General features: G+C 39.5%; 1 protein-coding gene across 2 annotated transcripts; it reads right to left on the bottom strand.

Moving 5' to 3' along the window:
* Window positions 1–856: 856 nt before the first annotated feature.
* On the bottom strand, window positions 857–16,935 carry CCT2 (chaperonin containing TCP1 subunit 2). Of its 2 annotated transcripts, none has more exons than XM_032170716.2 (16): window positions 16,801–16,935; window positions 16,011–16,085; window positions 15,538–15,603; window positions 14,741–14,852; window positions 14,351–14,427; window positions 14,095–14,207; window positions 12,690–12,892; window positions 10,228–10,328; window positions 9,289–9,416; window positions 8,776–8,879; window positions 5,163–5,282; window positions 4,669–4,797; window positions 4,364–4,467; window positions 4,019–4,118; window positions 2,425–2,566; window positions 857–1,132 (listed from the first exon to the last, which is right to left on the bottom strand). In XM_032170716.2, exons 1-16 carry the CDS (start codon window positions 16,801–16,803, stop codon window positions 1,102–1,104), a joined length of 1,608 nt encoding a protein of 535 aa, XP_032026607.1. In that variant the 5' UTR covers window positions 16,804–16,935; the 3' UTR covers window positions 857–1,101. The 2 variants fall into 2 exon arrangements, 1 of the variants encoding a protein (XP_032026607.1); XR_009209046.1 differs by lacking the exon at window positions 857–1,132 and adding an exon at window positions 3,448–3,547 and having other exon boundaries at window positions 2,431–2,566; window positions 16,801–16,864.
* Window positions 16,936–17,229: the final 294 nt, after the last annotated feature.

Genomic DNA, 17,229 nt, shown 5'->3' with positions numbered 1-17,229 from the left:
GGGAGACAGAGTGAGATCCTGTCTCAAAAAAAAAAAAAAAAGAGGTACTTAGAGCACATCATCTTGCAACTTTAAAATATGACTTTTTCAAGCTTAAAAACATCACATAACATAGAGACCAGCCTGGCCAACATGGCAAAATCCCATTCTCTACTAAAAATACAAAAATTAGCCGGGCATGGTGGCGGACTACCATGTAATCCCACCTACTCGAAAGGCTGAGGCAGGAGAATCATTAGAAACTGCAAGGTGGAGGTTGCAGTGAGCCGAGATCGTGCCACACTGCACTCCAGCCTGGGGGACAGAGCAAGACTCCATCTCAAAAAAAAAAAAAAAAAATCACATCACAGAAAGCATCCTAATTTTTTTCAATGCAAGAGACAGCACTTAAAGACTACACAAAATTAAATGAGTACTAGTTTATGGCATTTTCACTAAACAAAATTAAATGGGTAAATTAAATCCCAAGCAACTGGGATTACAGGTGCCCACCACTATGCCCAGCTAATTTTTGTATTTTTAGTAGAGATGGGGTTTCACCATGTTGCCCAGGCTGGTCTTGAACTCGACTTCAAGTGATCCACCCGCCTTGGCCTCCCAATATTAGGATTACAGGCATGAGCCACCGCACCCGGCCATGATTGAGTGTTCTTACAGCCCAGCAACAAAACCAAAAGACTAATATATGGTGTGTTTATCACATTTGACTTGGGCTTATATTAATCAAGATAATTATTTCAAAAACGTAGATGGCCAATCATTAATTAAGCTGGAAAATGCCATATTGAAAATAATCATTAATTTCCATTAAGTAGAGTTCAAACAGAATACACACATGTAAGACATAAGAACCAAGTAATTGTTCAAATTTTTATTTTAATGCACAGTATGAGAAATGAACTTTTTAAAATCAACTGATTTGTATGGAAAATGACACGGCAAATAAATTAGACCTATGTTAAAGAAAAGGTCAGCTAAATATCCAAATTTAAGGATATAATGGGCACCGATAAACAGATTCCACAGTCTTCTTTAATAGACTATCTTTCAAACACAACTTTGCTAGAAACTGGTCCAAAGATCAACAGCACGTGGGAATGCTTAACAGGGGTGGTGATCAGGGACACGTTTCCTATGAGAGTAAGAAAAAAGTCAATAGTGAAAAATGAAGAGCATGATTTTATCCAAAGTATTATACTAAATACAAACACAACTAGAATCCTGTATTAAAACTGTTATAACTCTGCAATGGTTTGCATGTGTGTCCCCTATAACACTCACATTGAAACCGAATCCCCAATGTGGCAGTACTGGAAGTTGGGCTTTTAAGAGGTGACCAAGTTATGTCATGGGCTAATGGGTTATATAGGATGGGACTGCTGGCTTCAGGTGAGGAGGAAGACAGACCTGAGCTAGCCACTCAGACCCCTCTCCGTGTGATGCCCTGCACCACATCAGGACTGTTCTGCCTTGGGACTCTGCAGACACCCCCACCAACAAGAAGGACCTTCTATTCTCATCTTTTATTCTTTGGTGACCATACAATAAGAGGGCATAGAACAATCTTTTGGAAAGATGGGATAAGGGTACTAGTAAATTTGTACTTAATGCTTGTTCAAGGATCTAAAGCTTGAGAAACACTGCTTTTAGAGGCAAACACAACAGTTCAGAGAAGCTGAAGAAGCTTAAGAACAGATCGAAGAGTACAGCACTATACAGGGATCATATAAAGAGATAAACTTTTCACCCTTAGTAGCTTATCGGGGGACTAGGATGCTAACCATTGTCAAGAGTTATGAAGCAGCTGTCACAGGGCACTGATCTGAAAAAAAAGTCCTCTGGAGATTAATAAGGAATATGAAAAAGAAGCCCATGGTCTGGTAGGTTTGGAAGGCTGTGTTAAACAAAATTCAGTTTCTTTACTGCAAATTACTCAGAATTTGCTAATAAAAGATACCTGATCTCTAAAACAGTATCAGACCGAACAAGGTATTACACATTTTTTAAGTGTATTTCAATTGTGGGTGAGGGCACTGACTTATTGTGAAGATTTCTGGGAGTAGGTGTGGCTATATAACCTTGCCCTAGAACACTTGAGTTACAGAACTCAGTTTCCTTTTGCTATCATTGTTTAAAGACAATAGAAAGCATCACAGCATCTACTGTCCTCAGTACTTGACCTTTCCAAGCATGGCTCTTTCTGTGCCTTTTCAATCCTGAGAGCTACCTCAGCTGCCCATCCCTCTTTCCCCTTAAGTTCTTCTGGCTTAAGTGTTAAGAGCTGTGATATTTTAAATAACTTACATAATACTTTTATCCAGGCAAAACTGTCTCTGCTTTTCATTAACTCTAATTATAAAATAAATACAGCTCCCTATTTTGTTTTGCTGTTAGTAATTTTTTCTGAGAAAAGTGTTAAGGTACCTGGGTGCCGCTTTGATGATGTTGTCCACACGCAGAATCACCTCTGCTGCTTCAGCTGCACTCAGAAGAACCTGTCGCTTCACTTGAAAACTTTCTGTTATACCCAGGATAGCCATATCTCCAATGGTGCCTTCCCTCATATCTGCAAAGAAAAACATGTTTACTAAAAAGAAGTTTTAACTAAAGTATCAAAACATCTCTAATGATTTATAATAAAAATTAATCCTGTTATTAATAAAATTAGGACACCCAACTACTTTACTCAGTAGATGGATAAGCCTACAGATGAGCTCAAAGAAAGCCTTTAAAAAAATTAAAAGGGGCCGGGTGTGGCGGCTCACATCTGTACTCCCAGCACTTTGGGAGGCTGAGGCAGGTAGATCACCTGAGGTCAGGAGTTGGAGACCAGCCTGGCAAACATGGTGAAACCTCGTCTACTAAAAATACAAAAAATTAGCCGGGCATGGTGGTGGGCACCTGTAATCCCAGCTACTCAAGAGGCTGAGGCAGGAGAATCACTTGAACCCAGGAGGCGGAGGTGGCAGTGAGCTGAGATCATGCCACTGCACTCCAGCCTGAGCAACAAGAGCGAAATTCTATCTAAAAAAAATAAATAAATAAAATAAAAGGGGCCAGGATCGGTGGCTCACACCTATAATCCTAGCACTTTGGGAGGCTGAGGCAGGAGGATTGCTTGAGGCCAGCCTGAACAACATAGTGAGACTGCCCCCTCATCTCTAAGAAAATAAAAATAATTTAGTCAGGCATTGTGGCACGTGCCTTTAGCCCTAACTACTTGGAAGGCTGAAGAAGGAGAACTGCTTGAGCCAGGGGTTCAAGGCTGCAGTGAATTATAATGGTGCCACTGCACTCCAGCCTGGGGAACAGAGCAAGACCATTGTGTCAGTAGTAATAATAATAATAATAATAATAACAACATCAACTACTGATCACCCATATTAATAGAAGACAACAATGTCAAATAACGAAAAACAAATGGAAGAAAATTCGTAAGTTACCTACCCAACTTCTCTTCTTGTGAGAATCCTGCTTCATTTTCTCATAGATTAACTGGTGCTTCCTCTCGTTCAATGACAGGATTATCTACCTTCTTAAGACTACTCTATAATGTCCAGCACAGCTTGTCAGAAAGTTTTTCAACATGAATTAAATCTGCCTCGTTGGCCACTTTTATCTATGGACTGGAGATCTGTGATCTGTACTCAAGATTATCTTGCAGTAAGTTTACTATGAAATTAGAAGTTTATACTGATTGTATAAGCAACATAATAGTTTATGTTATTTTTCAGAATGTAAGTATTGTTTATATTTAAATCCTATAGTCATTATATACCAAATAGTTACAAATCTTCTAACCAGTTTTATATGTCTTATGGAAAAACAAAGTTTTGGAAATGCTGAGCATATAAAGTCACACACATTTTCCCAGCACATGTAATGATTATGAGGACAAAGGCCAAAAGAGTCTTTTATACTGTTATTTTAACTCTTTATGTTCCAAAAGAAAAAAAAAAAGCTTGGTGAAAAAGAGTTACTTTTAACAACGGCCACAAAGTTCCCCTTGATTGCTTACCCAATCCAGCAGTGGTATTGCCTTCACTGTGAGCAGCCCTGAGCTGTGCCACTAGGTCTGCACTGTCATAGCCTGCATTGTCAGCTATGATGGTTGGCAACTATGAAATGAAGAAAACAAGTAACTACTCACTCTACTGTAAGAACCACTGATTTACTCCTAACTAGGATAGTTTTTTAAAATTATACATTTAGAAACAATGTAAAATCCGCTTCAATTATGCTCACGAAGAGAAACTCCAGAATCAAATTTAAAAGCAGTATTAACGAGTTCATTTTCTACTCATTTTAAAACTATCAATAACCACATAACTTAAGTTCAGATCTCTCATTTTGATTAACTTACCATTCTCAGTGCTTTAGCATAGGACTCCATTGCAACAGCTTCTTTGCCTGGTGTTCTATTGGCAAGCTGTGTCACAGCATGAGCCATCAACATCTCAGAACAGCCTACAGATTAAAGTTCCAATAAAATATTGCAATACTTAGTTGTCTCCAAAATACTGAATTACTGACTTTAAGATATGCCAAGCATTTTTAAATTTAGTGCAAAGGCAATATAAAGTTTCTATAAGAACCATTAAAACCACCTATGACTTATATTGTACTTTAAGAAATTAAAAATATATTCAACATTTTCTAAATGCTTACCTCCTCCATAAACTGTTCTAGAGTCCTTTACAGTTTGCGCAAGAACACAAAGAGCGTCATGCAATGATCTTTCTGCTTCATCTAAAATTTGTTGAGTGGCACCACGCAAAACAATGGTACAAGCCTCACCTAAAATTAAAACACACAGTGACCACTTAGGGATAAAAAGTTTGCCTTCTATTATTTATGCAGGTGTTGGTTATATTACTGGGTTCTGAAAGCTGAACTGTCTTCCTGTATTATACATTCTCCAACAATCAAGGCCCATAATGGTTCTAAGTTATCAAGGAAAAAAACTATATTGAACATGCACTGTTCACAAAGACATGGTAAATATGAGGTTGACTTCAAGAGACTGAAACAAAATATATATCATGCTTCTGAAGAGTTAAGACTTGTAAGATAATGCTATTCTAGTAACTACAATAACCTTTACTTCAACAGAGCCTAGCAAGAATTTAGACACCCTAACCAGGATCTACATCATCACTCACCAAGGGCAACCCCAGAAAAGTGAATGAGTTTGTCTTCTCCAATCATGACTTCCTCGATAAGTTTGCAACTTCCAAGCTTCACCAGTTCTGGGTGATCAAAGGTAGAGGCAATTTCACCACCTATAAACATAAACATTTATTAGTTAAATGCACAGCAGGCTTAAAATTCCTGCTTTCTAATAAGCAGTAATGGATAATGATAGGTAATGTGTTTAACATTTTAAAAATTGATTGCTTATTATATCCAGGCACTCTTTTTAAATACTTCATATCGACTATTTAATCTTTAAAACAATCCCCTTGGATAGACTCCATTATCATCCCATTTTACACACGATAAAAATGAGGCCAAGAGGTTTACTTTCCTATCCAAAGTTACCTAACTAGGATGAATATAAAAAGCTGGGGTTCAAACCCAAGCAGTCTGGCTTCAGATCTATAAGCACACTCCCAAAGGTTAAACTGAGTCTTAAAGCAGTTACTTGAGTTTAAATTCAGATTCTGAATCCAATCTATAAGACAAAGCCCTCATGACACAATTCCCTGGACAAGACATGAAAATATCTGTCCTATATGTCAACCACTATACACTTCATGAACTGCTTAATTAGCACCTGATATCTCTAATTATCACAAATGAAATGTCGTAAGGCCTAAAAAAACAAGAAATGCATACTAAGAATTTCCCAGACCAAATTTAATAAGAACAAATTAATTTTAGGCCTTATGTCTCATTTCTATTCCTATTTTCCCTCCATATTCCATGCTGTAAACTGAACAGGTCAGCCACTTCATTCCCTATTTCCTAACTAAGCAAAAGTCAGGTTTCCATTTCAAAATCCTTTTCTCTAGCTGACTACTCTTTTCATAATGTGAATTGCATATATTATCAATCAACCCTTCTTTTCCTATGCCTTACTGATGAATCTGTCAATGCTCTATTATTTATTTTACAATAAATTCATACAGACTCTGGTCTTCGAAACTACTAATTTATACTCATAATTTGTATAAAGTTCTTTTACTTTTGGCTGGGAAAATTCTGAGACTGCTTTGTGTTCTAGATGTGAGACACAACAGATACTTGGGACGTCATATCCAAAAATAAGACTAACTTGGCTTATGAAACTTTTCACTTCATCCTTCTACATATGAGACTTTCTTTCTTTTTAAAGAGAGAGTGTCTTGCTACCTTGCCTAGACTGGAGCGCAAGGACTATTCACCAGGCACCATCATAGCACAACCTCCTGGGCACAAGCAATCTTTCTGCCTCAGCCTCTTGAATAAATCAAACTACTGGCACATGCCAGCATGCCCAGTGCAAGACATTTATTTAATGACGCTTGCAAGAACCAATGTCATCATACACCTTTGACAACCACTGAGCTTTTACGGATGGGAGCCACCATGTGGTCACCTTCATAGACATACAGTTGGTGTACTTAATAAACATTCTGCTGGGTATATGTTACAATATGTTTATCCCATCAATATATTATTACCATTTGCTTCTTACATCTTTTTTTTTTTTTTTTTGACGGAGTCTTGCTCTGTCACCCAGGAGGAGTGCAGTGGCGCCAATCTCAGCTCACTGCAACCTCCACCTCCCGGGTTCAAGTGATTCTCCTGCCTCAGCCTCCCGAGTAGCTGGGACTACAGGCGTCCACCACCAAGCCTGGCTAATTTTTGTATTTAGTAGAGACAGGGTTTCACCATATTGACCAGGCTGGTCTCAAACTCCAGACCTTGTGATCTGCCCACTTAGGCCTCCTAAAGTGCTGGGATTACAGGCGTGAGCCACCGCACTCAGCCTCTTACATCTTTATTTTGTGGAACTAAAGAATGAATTACAGAAACATGAGCATCTTAAATTTTGTTTATTTGTCACCTTAAAGCATCAAGTACGCAATGGCTCCTAAAGAACTTTAAAGCAGGTAAACCCACTTCAAGTAATTAAAGGAAAATGTCTCTTGGTTAGAGGAAGACTATGCTTCTCAAATGATTAAAAAAAAGTCTTAAGAGATCATTCTGGGATGAGACCAAGTCCACTCTCCAAAGGTTAGTACACTATAATTTCTTCTAATATTCATGGCAGTTCCAAACAGTGTGACAGCCCTACTGACTTCACAACTCATAACCCAGGTCTCCAGGTCTCCTTAATTCTCATTCCCAAACCAACTTTCCAACCTATTCATTCATTTTCAAGGACCTAAAATCTAGAAAAATGTTAAACTTAGTTTTCCAGGGCTTAGAGTGTACTATGAAAACCATTAACAAAACTATACTTATATCCCTAAATCTGTAAAAATTTAATAAACAATAATTTTTAAACCATTACCACAATAAAGGGCAAACAAGCTACACTTTTTTTTTTTTTTTTAAAGACAGGGTCTTGCTCTGTCACTTAGGATGGAGTGCAGTGACGTGATCACAGCTCACTGCAGCCTTGAACTCCTGGGTGAAGAGATCTCCTGCCTCAACCTCCCAAGTAGCTAGGACTACAGGCATGTGCCACCACGCCTGGCTAATTTTTTGTAGAGAGAGTCTTACTGTATTGCCCAGGCTGGTCTTGAACTCCTGGCTTCAAGCAATCTTCCTGCCTTGGCCTCTCAAAGCACTGGGATTACAAGCATGAGCCACCGCAACCAGCCTGAACTCTTATGTCACTGTGATGTAGACAAACATGTCTGATTTATAAACACAATTTCTATTTGACACAACTGGAATTGTATCACTCATACTTCTATTAAAGGGTATTGAGGTATACTAATTTTCATTATACAATGTTGATTGTTTCACGTATGCTAACATTTATTACTTTCAGAAATTTTTAAAAATTAACAAAAGCAATTTTTCAGTACTTGAACCACTCTCCAGCATACAGTAAGTGTTCAATAAAGGTTACTATTGTAACTGTACTCCTACAAAGGACACAAAGCATTCAACTACTTATTAAGCAATAAAAACAAATGAAGAAACTAGATAAATGTAAGTAGACAAGACTTTTTAAAGCTCTAGTTTGTTCAGATTTTAACAATGGTCTTACAGGTTTGTGAGAAAAAATATATATATATCTTTTTTTTTTTTTTTTTGAGACAGGGTCTCACTATGTCGCCAAGGCTGGAGTGCAGTAGCACCATCTCCACTGACTGCAACCTCTGCCTCCCGGGCTCAAGTGATTCTCATCCCTCAGCCTCCCAAGTGGCTAGGATCACAGGCGCTTGCAACCACACCTGGCCAATTTTTTTTTTTTTGTAGGCATGTGGTTTCGCCATGTTGCCCAGGTTGGTCTGAAACTCCTGAGCTCAAGCAATCTGGCTGCCTTGGCCTCCCAAAGTGCTGGGATTACAGGCACGAGCCACTGCACCTGGCCAAAAATCTACCTTTAAAACAGTGACACAATGAAAGAAATCTATACCTACAGCAAATGTGGTATATAATTTGGTATCGTAAATGTAATGTATCTATGTATCTAAATTAAAGGTATCCAAGAGTATAGATTTCAGAATAACTGTTGAAATTCTAAACTCCTTAAAGGTAGTTGCATATAATAACAAATAAATCCAAGACTGACTACTGTGTTTGTTAGAAAACAGTATCTTTTTTCCATACCTGTGACAAGAGCTAGGCGTTCTACACCTGCAAAATCTGCATGCTCAATAGCCATGACACCAGCAGCACCAAAGAGCTGTTCAGGATAATTATAAATTAATTGCCTGTAAATAAAATACATGAAAACATTATGCTCAAAACTGTTACAAGATAAACTACATTAGACTAAAAAACATGTAAACATTTTTACCACAAGTAAAAGAAATGCAAATTAGAACAAGATTGCATTTCTTACCTGTATAATTAGAGTTTATCAACTATAGTACTAATGCAGCCATTACTAGTATTGAAAACAAGTGTTCTTTATTATAGTAACTGTATAAATCAATCCCGTAATTCTGGGCACTGTAAGTGTGTATAAATCACAATTTACTGATTATGAAAATCCATAATTTAAGTGAAGTTATGTAAGACAGTTCCTAAGTAAAAAAATCATTAATTCAATATAAGTAAATATGAAGTATTCCTTAAACTTTCATGGAAAAAAATCCTTTCTTACAAGCAAACACAGACCTGTTAATAAAGCAATTTATTCCATGCTTAAGAATACGTTCAACTTTCTCCTTCATTTTTTCCTTTTCCGCATGTTCTATTTCTGCAACCTTTGCTGTAGAGTCAACTCTCACCCGGGAACCAAATATCTAAGACAAACAAAGCATAAAGAGAGAATTAGTTTCATTACTTTTTTTTTGAGATTGAGTCTCGTTTGTCGCCCAGGCTAGAGTGTGGTGGGGCAATCTCGGCTCACTGCAACCTCCACCCACTGGGTTCAAGTGATTCTCCTGCCTCAGCCGTGCACCACCACGCCCAGCTAATTTTTGTATTTTTAGTAAAGAAGGGGTTTCACCATCTCATATTGGTCAGTCTGGCCTTGAACTCCTGACCTTCTGATCTGCCCGCCTGGCCTCCCAAAGTACTGGGATTACAGGTGTGAACCACCATGCCAGGCCTCATTACTCTTTTTAAAGAGTCCCATAGCATATTTCAACATTTTTACCAACGTATATATCTAAAAGTATATACATGTGTATATACACAATAGATTCATACCTATTCCAAGCTTTTTAGTGCAATTGATTCCTGAGTTTATAGAAGCCAGCTTTTTTTTTTTTTTTTTACTTTCGAGACGGAGTTTCACTCTTGTTGCCCAGGCTTGAGTGCAGTGGCGCGATCTCAGCTCACTGCAACCTCCGCCTCCTGGGTTCAAGTGATTCTCCTGCCTCAGCCTCCCGAATAGCTGGGATTACAGGCATGGGCCACTACGCCCAGCTAATTTTGTATTTTTTTTTTTTTTTTTTAGTAGAGACAGGGTTTCTCCATGTTGGTCAGGCTGGTCTCAAACTTCTGATCTCAGATGACCCACCGCCTCGGCCTCCCAAATTGCTAGGATTACAGGCGTGAGCCACTCTGCCTGGCCAGTAATTTTAATTTTTAAAAAGTAGAGTTACATACCTTTATTTTGTCTGTATCCATACCAGTATTTGCAATAAGAATTTTAGCATTTTCAATTCGTTTTGGCTGATTTACTCCAATTTTTTTATCCAACAGAAAGCCTACAATAAATATGAGAACAGTATATTTAATACTTCAAAGCAGCCTTAGTAAATCTTATAAAGCTGTCTGCTTTATCATATCACTATTTCAAAGAAGCTATTTAAGTCCAATTTACCAAGCTCTTAGAAGGCATAAAAGCAAGCTTGTCCAACCTGCCTTATTCTGTTGTTTTGCTTTTAGGCTTTTAGCGCCTGAAAGCCATGGATTTTAGTTTCTGTCTCTAGTGATAAGCAGAAAAGAGGGATGAGGAAGGGGCTTTACCGGCCCGACCAGAAACAGAAACTAGGAAGCCGTGACTGTATTCTCTTCCTTGGACACTTCTGGTATAAAGCATCCCACTAGAAGAGTTATTACAAAATCAATTTAATGGGTTACTTACAAAATAATATATGAAACAGAAAATATGAGAGCACAGTACAGACAATAAAATTAAACACTATTTTGAAACTTTTGTTTCAGATATATACTACACCCACATCTGTATGGGTTGCTATATAAAGACAATAGGTTAAGTCCATTTTTATTAGCTTAAAATCACCACAAGAGAAAAACTGAAGATTCAGGTATTGAGGCTGGTGGTAAAAATGGAAAAACCATGGACACTATGGAGTCAGATAAACCTGACCCCAATCATGCCCCTGCTGCTGGCTATATAACCTTGGACAAATTATCCAACCAGAGATGCTAATTTGTAAAACAGGAATGTTACCAGTAGCAAGAGGTGCTAGTTACCAGCCTAGTCCTGCTGCTTTGGAACCATCATACAAACCCAGTACCACCTACCTTTCTAGGCTTTTCTTGGTTACATTAGAAACTTTTCCCTTATGAAGCCACCATTACCTTGGGTTTTCTACTCTATTCAAGTGAACCTAATCCTCACTCACCAGGTCCGATGACTAAATGACTAAAGTTCCTATTACAATTCCTAAAACAGGGCAGGCATTCAAGAATGGTGCTGCTTGTGCTACTTTTAATGCTCCTTCCCTACCACCAGCCCCTATTAGAAATGCTACACAGCGGCCAGGCGTGGTGGCTCACACCTATCATCCCAGCACTTTGGGAGGCTGAGGCAGGTGGATCACCTTAGGTCAGGAGTTCAAGACCAGCCTGGTCAACATGGCGATACCCCGGCTCTACTAAAAATACAAAAAAGTTAGCCAGGCATGGTGGCACACGCCTGTAATCCCAGCTACTCAGGAGGCTGAGGCAGGAGAATCGCTTGAACTCAGGAGGCAGAGGTTGCAGTGAGGCGAGATCATTCTGCTGCACTCCAGCCTGGGTGACACAGCCAGACTCCGTCTCAAAAAAAAAAAAAAAAAAGAAAAGAAAAGAAAGGCTACACAGCTCTTGTATATAAATTTAACCAAGAGTATTTTCAGAATTATGACTCTCTTAAAATAAATCAAGACCTATGACATAGAACAAAACCAGGACTCCAAACCAATGGTAAACACAGAAGTTGTAAAGCACCATCTAATTCTTTTTTTTCCTTCTCTATATGAGAACGCCTATACTTTTTGACAGGCCATTTTGTGAAGTAAATATAACGTGAAGATGATCTGGAAAACTTCTCTCTAAACAAAAATGTACTACTAAGAAAGCAGTACTTGTTATGTCTCATTTACCACTCTTTAAGAACTAGACCCTCTTGCCCTATAGACATGCATAATTATTTGTTAAAGAAATTTTTTAAAATTCTTTTCTAAAAAACTAGTCATCCCCCAGTATACGAAGGGGACTGGTTCCAAGATGCCCACATACACCAAAATCCACACATACTTAAGTTCCAGGCTGAATGGAACCAGTAGATTTGAAAAGTTGGCCCACTATATACATGGGTTTCAAATCCTGCAAATACTGCATTTCCCATCCACGTTCGGTTGCACATGTGCAAACCACGGACACAAAGGGCTGACTATATTTATTGAAAAAATCTGCATTGTGAACCTACATAGTTCAAACCCATGTTGTTCAATGGTCGACTGTACATCCTCAACAACCAGCTAACACAATGATTTGACTGACCCAGACCCTTCCTGGAGAATACATATAATCCTGGTAAAAGTACCATTCGAGAATAGATGATTTCTAGTAAAAGAAAACTACATTTCCTCTTTTATCAGAGACTGCAAACAACTTCATGGTAGTTAAGTAAACTCTAGAGATCATCAACAATGCTGGAATAGCAAGGGAAGAGGAGTACACTGTCAATAAAATGACAAAAATGGTTGCACATATGACATGTCCTTAAATTCAAGTTCACTGGCTTTGTAAAGGGTCACTGGTCCCAAAACAGAATTCACTCAGTATTCAGCCCTCAGCATCAATCAAAGCTTCTTGTATCTGACATTCATACATACCTTCATCTAAATAGGAATCTGCCAAACTTCCTCCTAGCTTCTTGATAATATGAATTGCCTCCAGGTTGCCAGAGCCTTTCAGTCTGAGAACTGCTTCTACAGCTAACTTTGTAAAGTGGTCTTTGTGATGAGTAAGAAGTTTTGAGGATAATGTTGTGCCCGCAATATTCATTAAATCTTGACGGAATTTAACTTCATCGGAACTAAATAAAACCAACCAAATAAACATATTAACCCTAACTTTACAAAATTTATCTAGATATTCATGTCAATAGATAACTTTACCCTAACTGGTCAAGTTTGTAAGCTATATGAAAAGAATTAAACCTCAGCAGTAATCAAGAAACACAAATTAATTTTCCCCACGAAACTGGCAAAATGCCAAAAAAAAAAGGTGTACGTCACACAAGCATGCAAAAATCTAATGTTGGCAAGAATGTCAGAAATGGCCGGGCACAGTGGCTCACGCCTGTAATCCTAGCACTTTGGGAGACTGAGGAGGGTGGATCACTTGAGGTCAGTTCAAGATCAGTCTGACCAACATGGTGAAACCCCATCTACACTAAAAATACAAAATTGGCTGGGTATGATGGCACATGCCTGTAGTCCCAGCTACTTGGGAGGCTGAGGCAAGAGAATCGCTTGAACCCAGGAGGCAGAGGTTGCAGTCAGCCGAAGTCGTGCCACTGCACTCCATCCTGGGCAACTCTAACAGCAAGACTCCGTCTCAAAATAAATAAATAAAAGGACGTGAAAAACAAGTATTATCATACAGTTGTGAATGGGCAAATTAATAAAAGTGCCTTAAAACAGTGGTCCCCGACCTTTTTGGCACCAGGGACTGGTTTCATGGGAAGACAATTTTTCCACCTGCTGCTCACCTGCTGTGCAGCCCACGTTTGGGGGGTGCCTTAAAACACACACACCTACCTTTGGACCCAACAATTATACTTATAGAAACCTTTGGGCTATGTCACAATGTCACAAAGTTATTATAAAGCTAAAAATCGTCAAATACACAAATCTCCCCCTGCAGATAGGTTAATACAGTCATTCTAGCCAAATATTCAAATGTGTAACTCTATTAAAATACTGCATAGAAAATTGACATCCAAAAATGTGCTTAATATTTAACTAGGTTAAAAAGAGGCTAACAAATCCTCTACACAGTATTATACTATTTGCTTTATTTGTATATTTTGATGATATATACAAAAAAGACTAAAAACCCAAACTTAACTTTAGTGGCTATCTCTGGAGGCTGATGTAGGGTTGACTGTTGGAGTGGGGTGAGGCAGCAAGATGATCTTTGTGTATGCTTTTCAAGTGTCCTATAGATTTCTTGCATTAGGCATGTTATGAAAGAAACTAAATGTTTAGAACAGTAGTACTTTGGTATACAAACCCATTATCAACTGCAGAACTCAACAGCGCCTCTCTTGCCGCCTTCGTGGCTTCTCTCCAACCCGCTATGATGGTCTGTGGATGAATCTTTTTTGCAATTAAAGATTCTGCTTCCTATTAATAAAGTTATAAAACAAAAGTTAGAAATAGAAAATTATTAAGCACTCCTCAATACTAAAGACAGAGGAAGTAAGGACTTGATTACCTCTGATACTCAAAAACACAGTAGGAAAAAAGAGTTGCTCAGTTGCTCTTACCCTTAATAATTCTGCTGCTAAAACGGTAACAGAGGTAGTGCCATCACCAACTTCATCATCTTGAACTCTTGACATATCTAGAAAAAGAAATTAGTTATTAACTCAAAATTGCTTCTTTGCTCACTAAATTCTCCAAAAATATTCACTACCAATCTAAACTTATCAAGGTTCCTCATCCAACAAATTATTCGGAATTCTGAGGTCTGAAATGCAACAGTTTTACCACCAATATACGGGCACTCCTGAAGCTTGTATTTTAACGACGACAATTAAAAACTAGTGGACATCAACTGACAGTACGACTGGTCAACACAGCCTATTTATAAAGTTATTTCAAAAATGTTAACAAACAGTATTATTAAGTTGGTGAAAAAGTATATTCAGACTTACCAACTAAAACTTTAGCTGCTGGATTGTCAACACCAATGTTTTTTAGAATAGTGGCACCATCATTGGTTACCATAAGAGAGGCATCTCGTCCACTACTTAGAAGAATTTTGTCCTAAAGGGAACATAATTGGTTCAAGTTAAGACATAAATACATCTTGCAGAATGCATGGATCAATCAGTATTCTCATACAGTGCTAGTGTATAAACACTCTGGATGGCTATTTTGTGGTATCCATTCATGAAATGTTTTCAATACATACACGACGTAACCAAACCATGGTATCTACCCCTAGAAACACTAGAAGCACAGGTAGACACTAGTTTTTGTTTCAACACTGTAACTGCAAAAACAATGGAAAGAAATTATCAATACAGCCATAATTAAATTATAAAATAATTAAGGTAAAGGATAATATTTGACAGTTAAAGTGGCAGTGTTATCTACTTACACTGAAAGGAATTTAAAAGAGCAAGCTACAAAAAAGTATTGATAAATAGTATCTGTTTTATAAAACAGTATCTGTTACATGAGTATAAAACACATAATAAAGTACACATACTTCTACATAAACAGAATATTAGAAGATGTACATGCAAATGACAACAGTACTTGTCACTGGGGAGGGGCATGGGATTGGGGATGGTGATTCTGGGGACTCTGATTTTTACTAAGGAGAACATACTTGTCTTTTATAATTAAACGTTTTAAAGATTAAAAAGCATTTAAAAATGTTATTATATTTCCACCAAGGGCTCTAAAACAATATTAAAATATAAAACTTTTCTATTTTTCTTACCATGCCTTTGGGTCCCAAGGTGCTCTTTACCAAGTCTCCAATGGCGATGGCGCCAATAAAAGAAGTCTGGAGTAAAAACCAAGGAGATTATCAGAATCAACTTTACAGTCTTCAAGTGCAGTTTTACCTTTATTTACTTTTTTTTTTTTTGAGGCAGAGTCTCGCTCTGTCGCCCAGGCTGGAGTGCAATGGCGTGATCTCAGCTCACTGCAACCTCCGCCTCCTGGGTTCAAGCGATCCTCCTGCCTCAGCCTCCCGAGTAGCTGGGATTACAGGCGCCCGTCACCACGCCCCGCTAATTTTTGTATTTTTAGTAGAAACGGGGTTTCGCCATGTTGGCCAGGCTGGTCTCGAACTCCTGACCTCAGTTCATCCGCCTACCTCGGCCTCCCAAAGTACTGGGATTACAAGAGTAAGCCACCGCGCCTGGCCTCCAGTTTTACCTTTAAAACAATGGTTAGAACAAGGCTTACCAGACGAGCTGTCTCTGCTCTCTCTTCATCAGCTCCTGCCTTGAAGATGTTAACAGGTGCAAGGGAAAGGGACGCCTAAAAAGGAAAACCAACAGCTATTCCGTTTAAGTACAATACTCTAACACATATACTGAGGTGCCTTCCACTAGTCTTACAAGTGGATATCTAAGAGAAAACTCATTTACAATAATGTTTTCAATCAAATGAAGCTTCCACCATCGGAGAAGGCATTTAAGTGGGAGAGAGGGACTTGTAGGAGAGCGACATGGCTTTTCGGATTTACAAGGCCCCCAGGAGTATAAGCAATACACCAGCGAGACTGACAGTTACGTACAGCGAGACTAAAGACGATCTTGAACTAAGAATGAGGCAGGGAGGGGTTGCAGGCCATCAAGGGGACGCCTGCCGGGCGGGCGAGGGAACGCGGCCTCCATCTTCCACCCTCGGATGGCTCCGGCCCCGTCGCTCCAGGCTCCGCCCCTAGAGGGAGGGCGGAGCGGCTCCCACACTAGAAATTTCTTCGCTCGGGATGAGGCACGGGCCTGGGCTGCCGGGACTATGCAAAGACCTGGGCTGAAGGAGACGCTGGCTTTGCGGTCCACCCCTCCCCCTCGTGGTGAGCTCCACCGGCTGGCTTGGCGCAGGCCGCACGCCCCACGGCTCGCACCATGTGCGGCGGGCCGGGGAGACAGAAACGGAGCCTACGACCCTAGCAGGACAGAGGAAGCAGTGGGGTGGCAAGAGCACGGCGGGGCAGGGGCAGGGCAAGAGGCAGGGGGGTCAGGCTCACCATGGTTCCGAGGAGTTCTGCACACAAGTGAATCCCCTCACAGCTCGTGGCCAGCCGACAGAAGGAAGCCGGAAGTGACGCCACACGCCCTACTGTGGGGGGCGGGGCCCCGGCCTGTCGTTACCGCCAGCAGGCGTCCGATTTTGATTGGAGCCCCACGGACCGGAAACCCAGGCTTTCACACTGAAGGGGGCGTGGCCGCCGCTAGAGAACAAAGAGGCGGCTGCCGCGCGGGTTGCCGTAGCAGTGGAGTTGTTGCTCACACTTTTCATTTTTTTAAATTTAATCTTTAAACACTTGTATTAAAGTCACACATGTACACAGTTTAAAATGTAGTATACCAATAATGAAAAACATAATATATCTACCTCACCACTTCCTGTCTCCAGGAAAACTGCTTTCAACTTTTTCAGTTTTTTGGAGGGGCTA

Source organism: Hylobates moloch, unplaced genomic scaffold, assembly GCF_009828535.3.
Source record: "Hylobates moloch isolate HMO894 unplaced genomic scaffold, HMol_V3 SCAFFOLD_12, whole genome shotgun sequence".
In the NCBI taxonomy this organism is placed as follows: Eukaryota; Metazoa; Chordata; class Mammalia; order Primates; family Hylobatidae; genus Hylobates; species Hylobates moloch.
The sequence above is the reverse complement of the archived record's forward strand: the minus strand, read 5'-3'. Positions and strand labels throughout refer to the sequence as shown.

Excerpts from the sequence above, each read along its gene's own strand:
- CCT2 (XM_032170716.2), bottom strand. Across the intron at positions 4,119-4,363 it reads ATGCTAAAGCACTGAGAATG|TTGCCAACCATCATAGCTGA; the intron begins GTAAGTTAATCA and ends TTCATTTCATAG. Across the intron at positions 1,133-2,424 it reads ATCATCAAAGCGGCACCCAG|GAAACGTGTCCCTGATCACC; the intron begins GTACCTTAACAC and ends TTACTCTCATAG.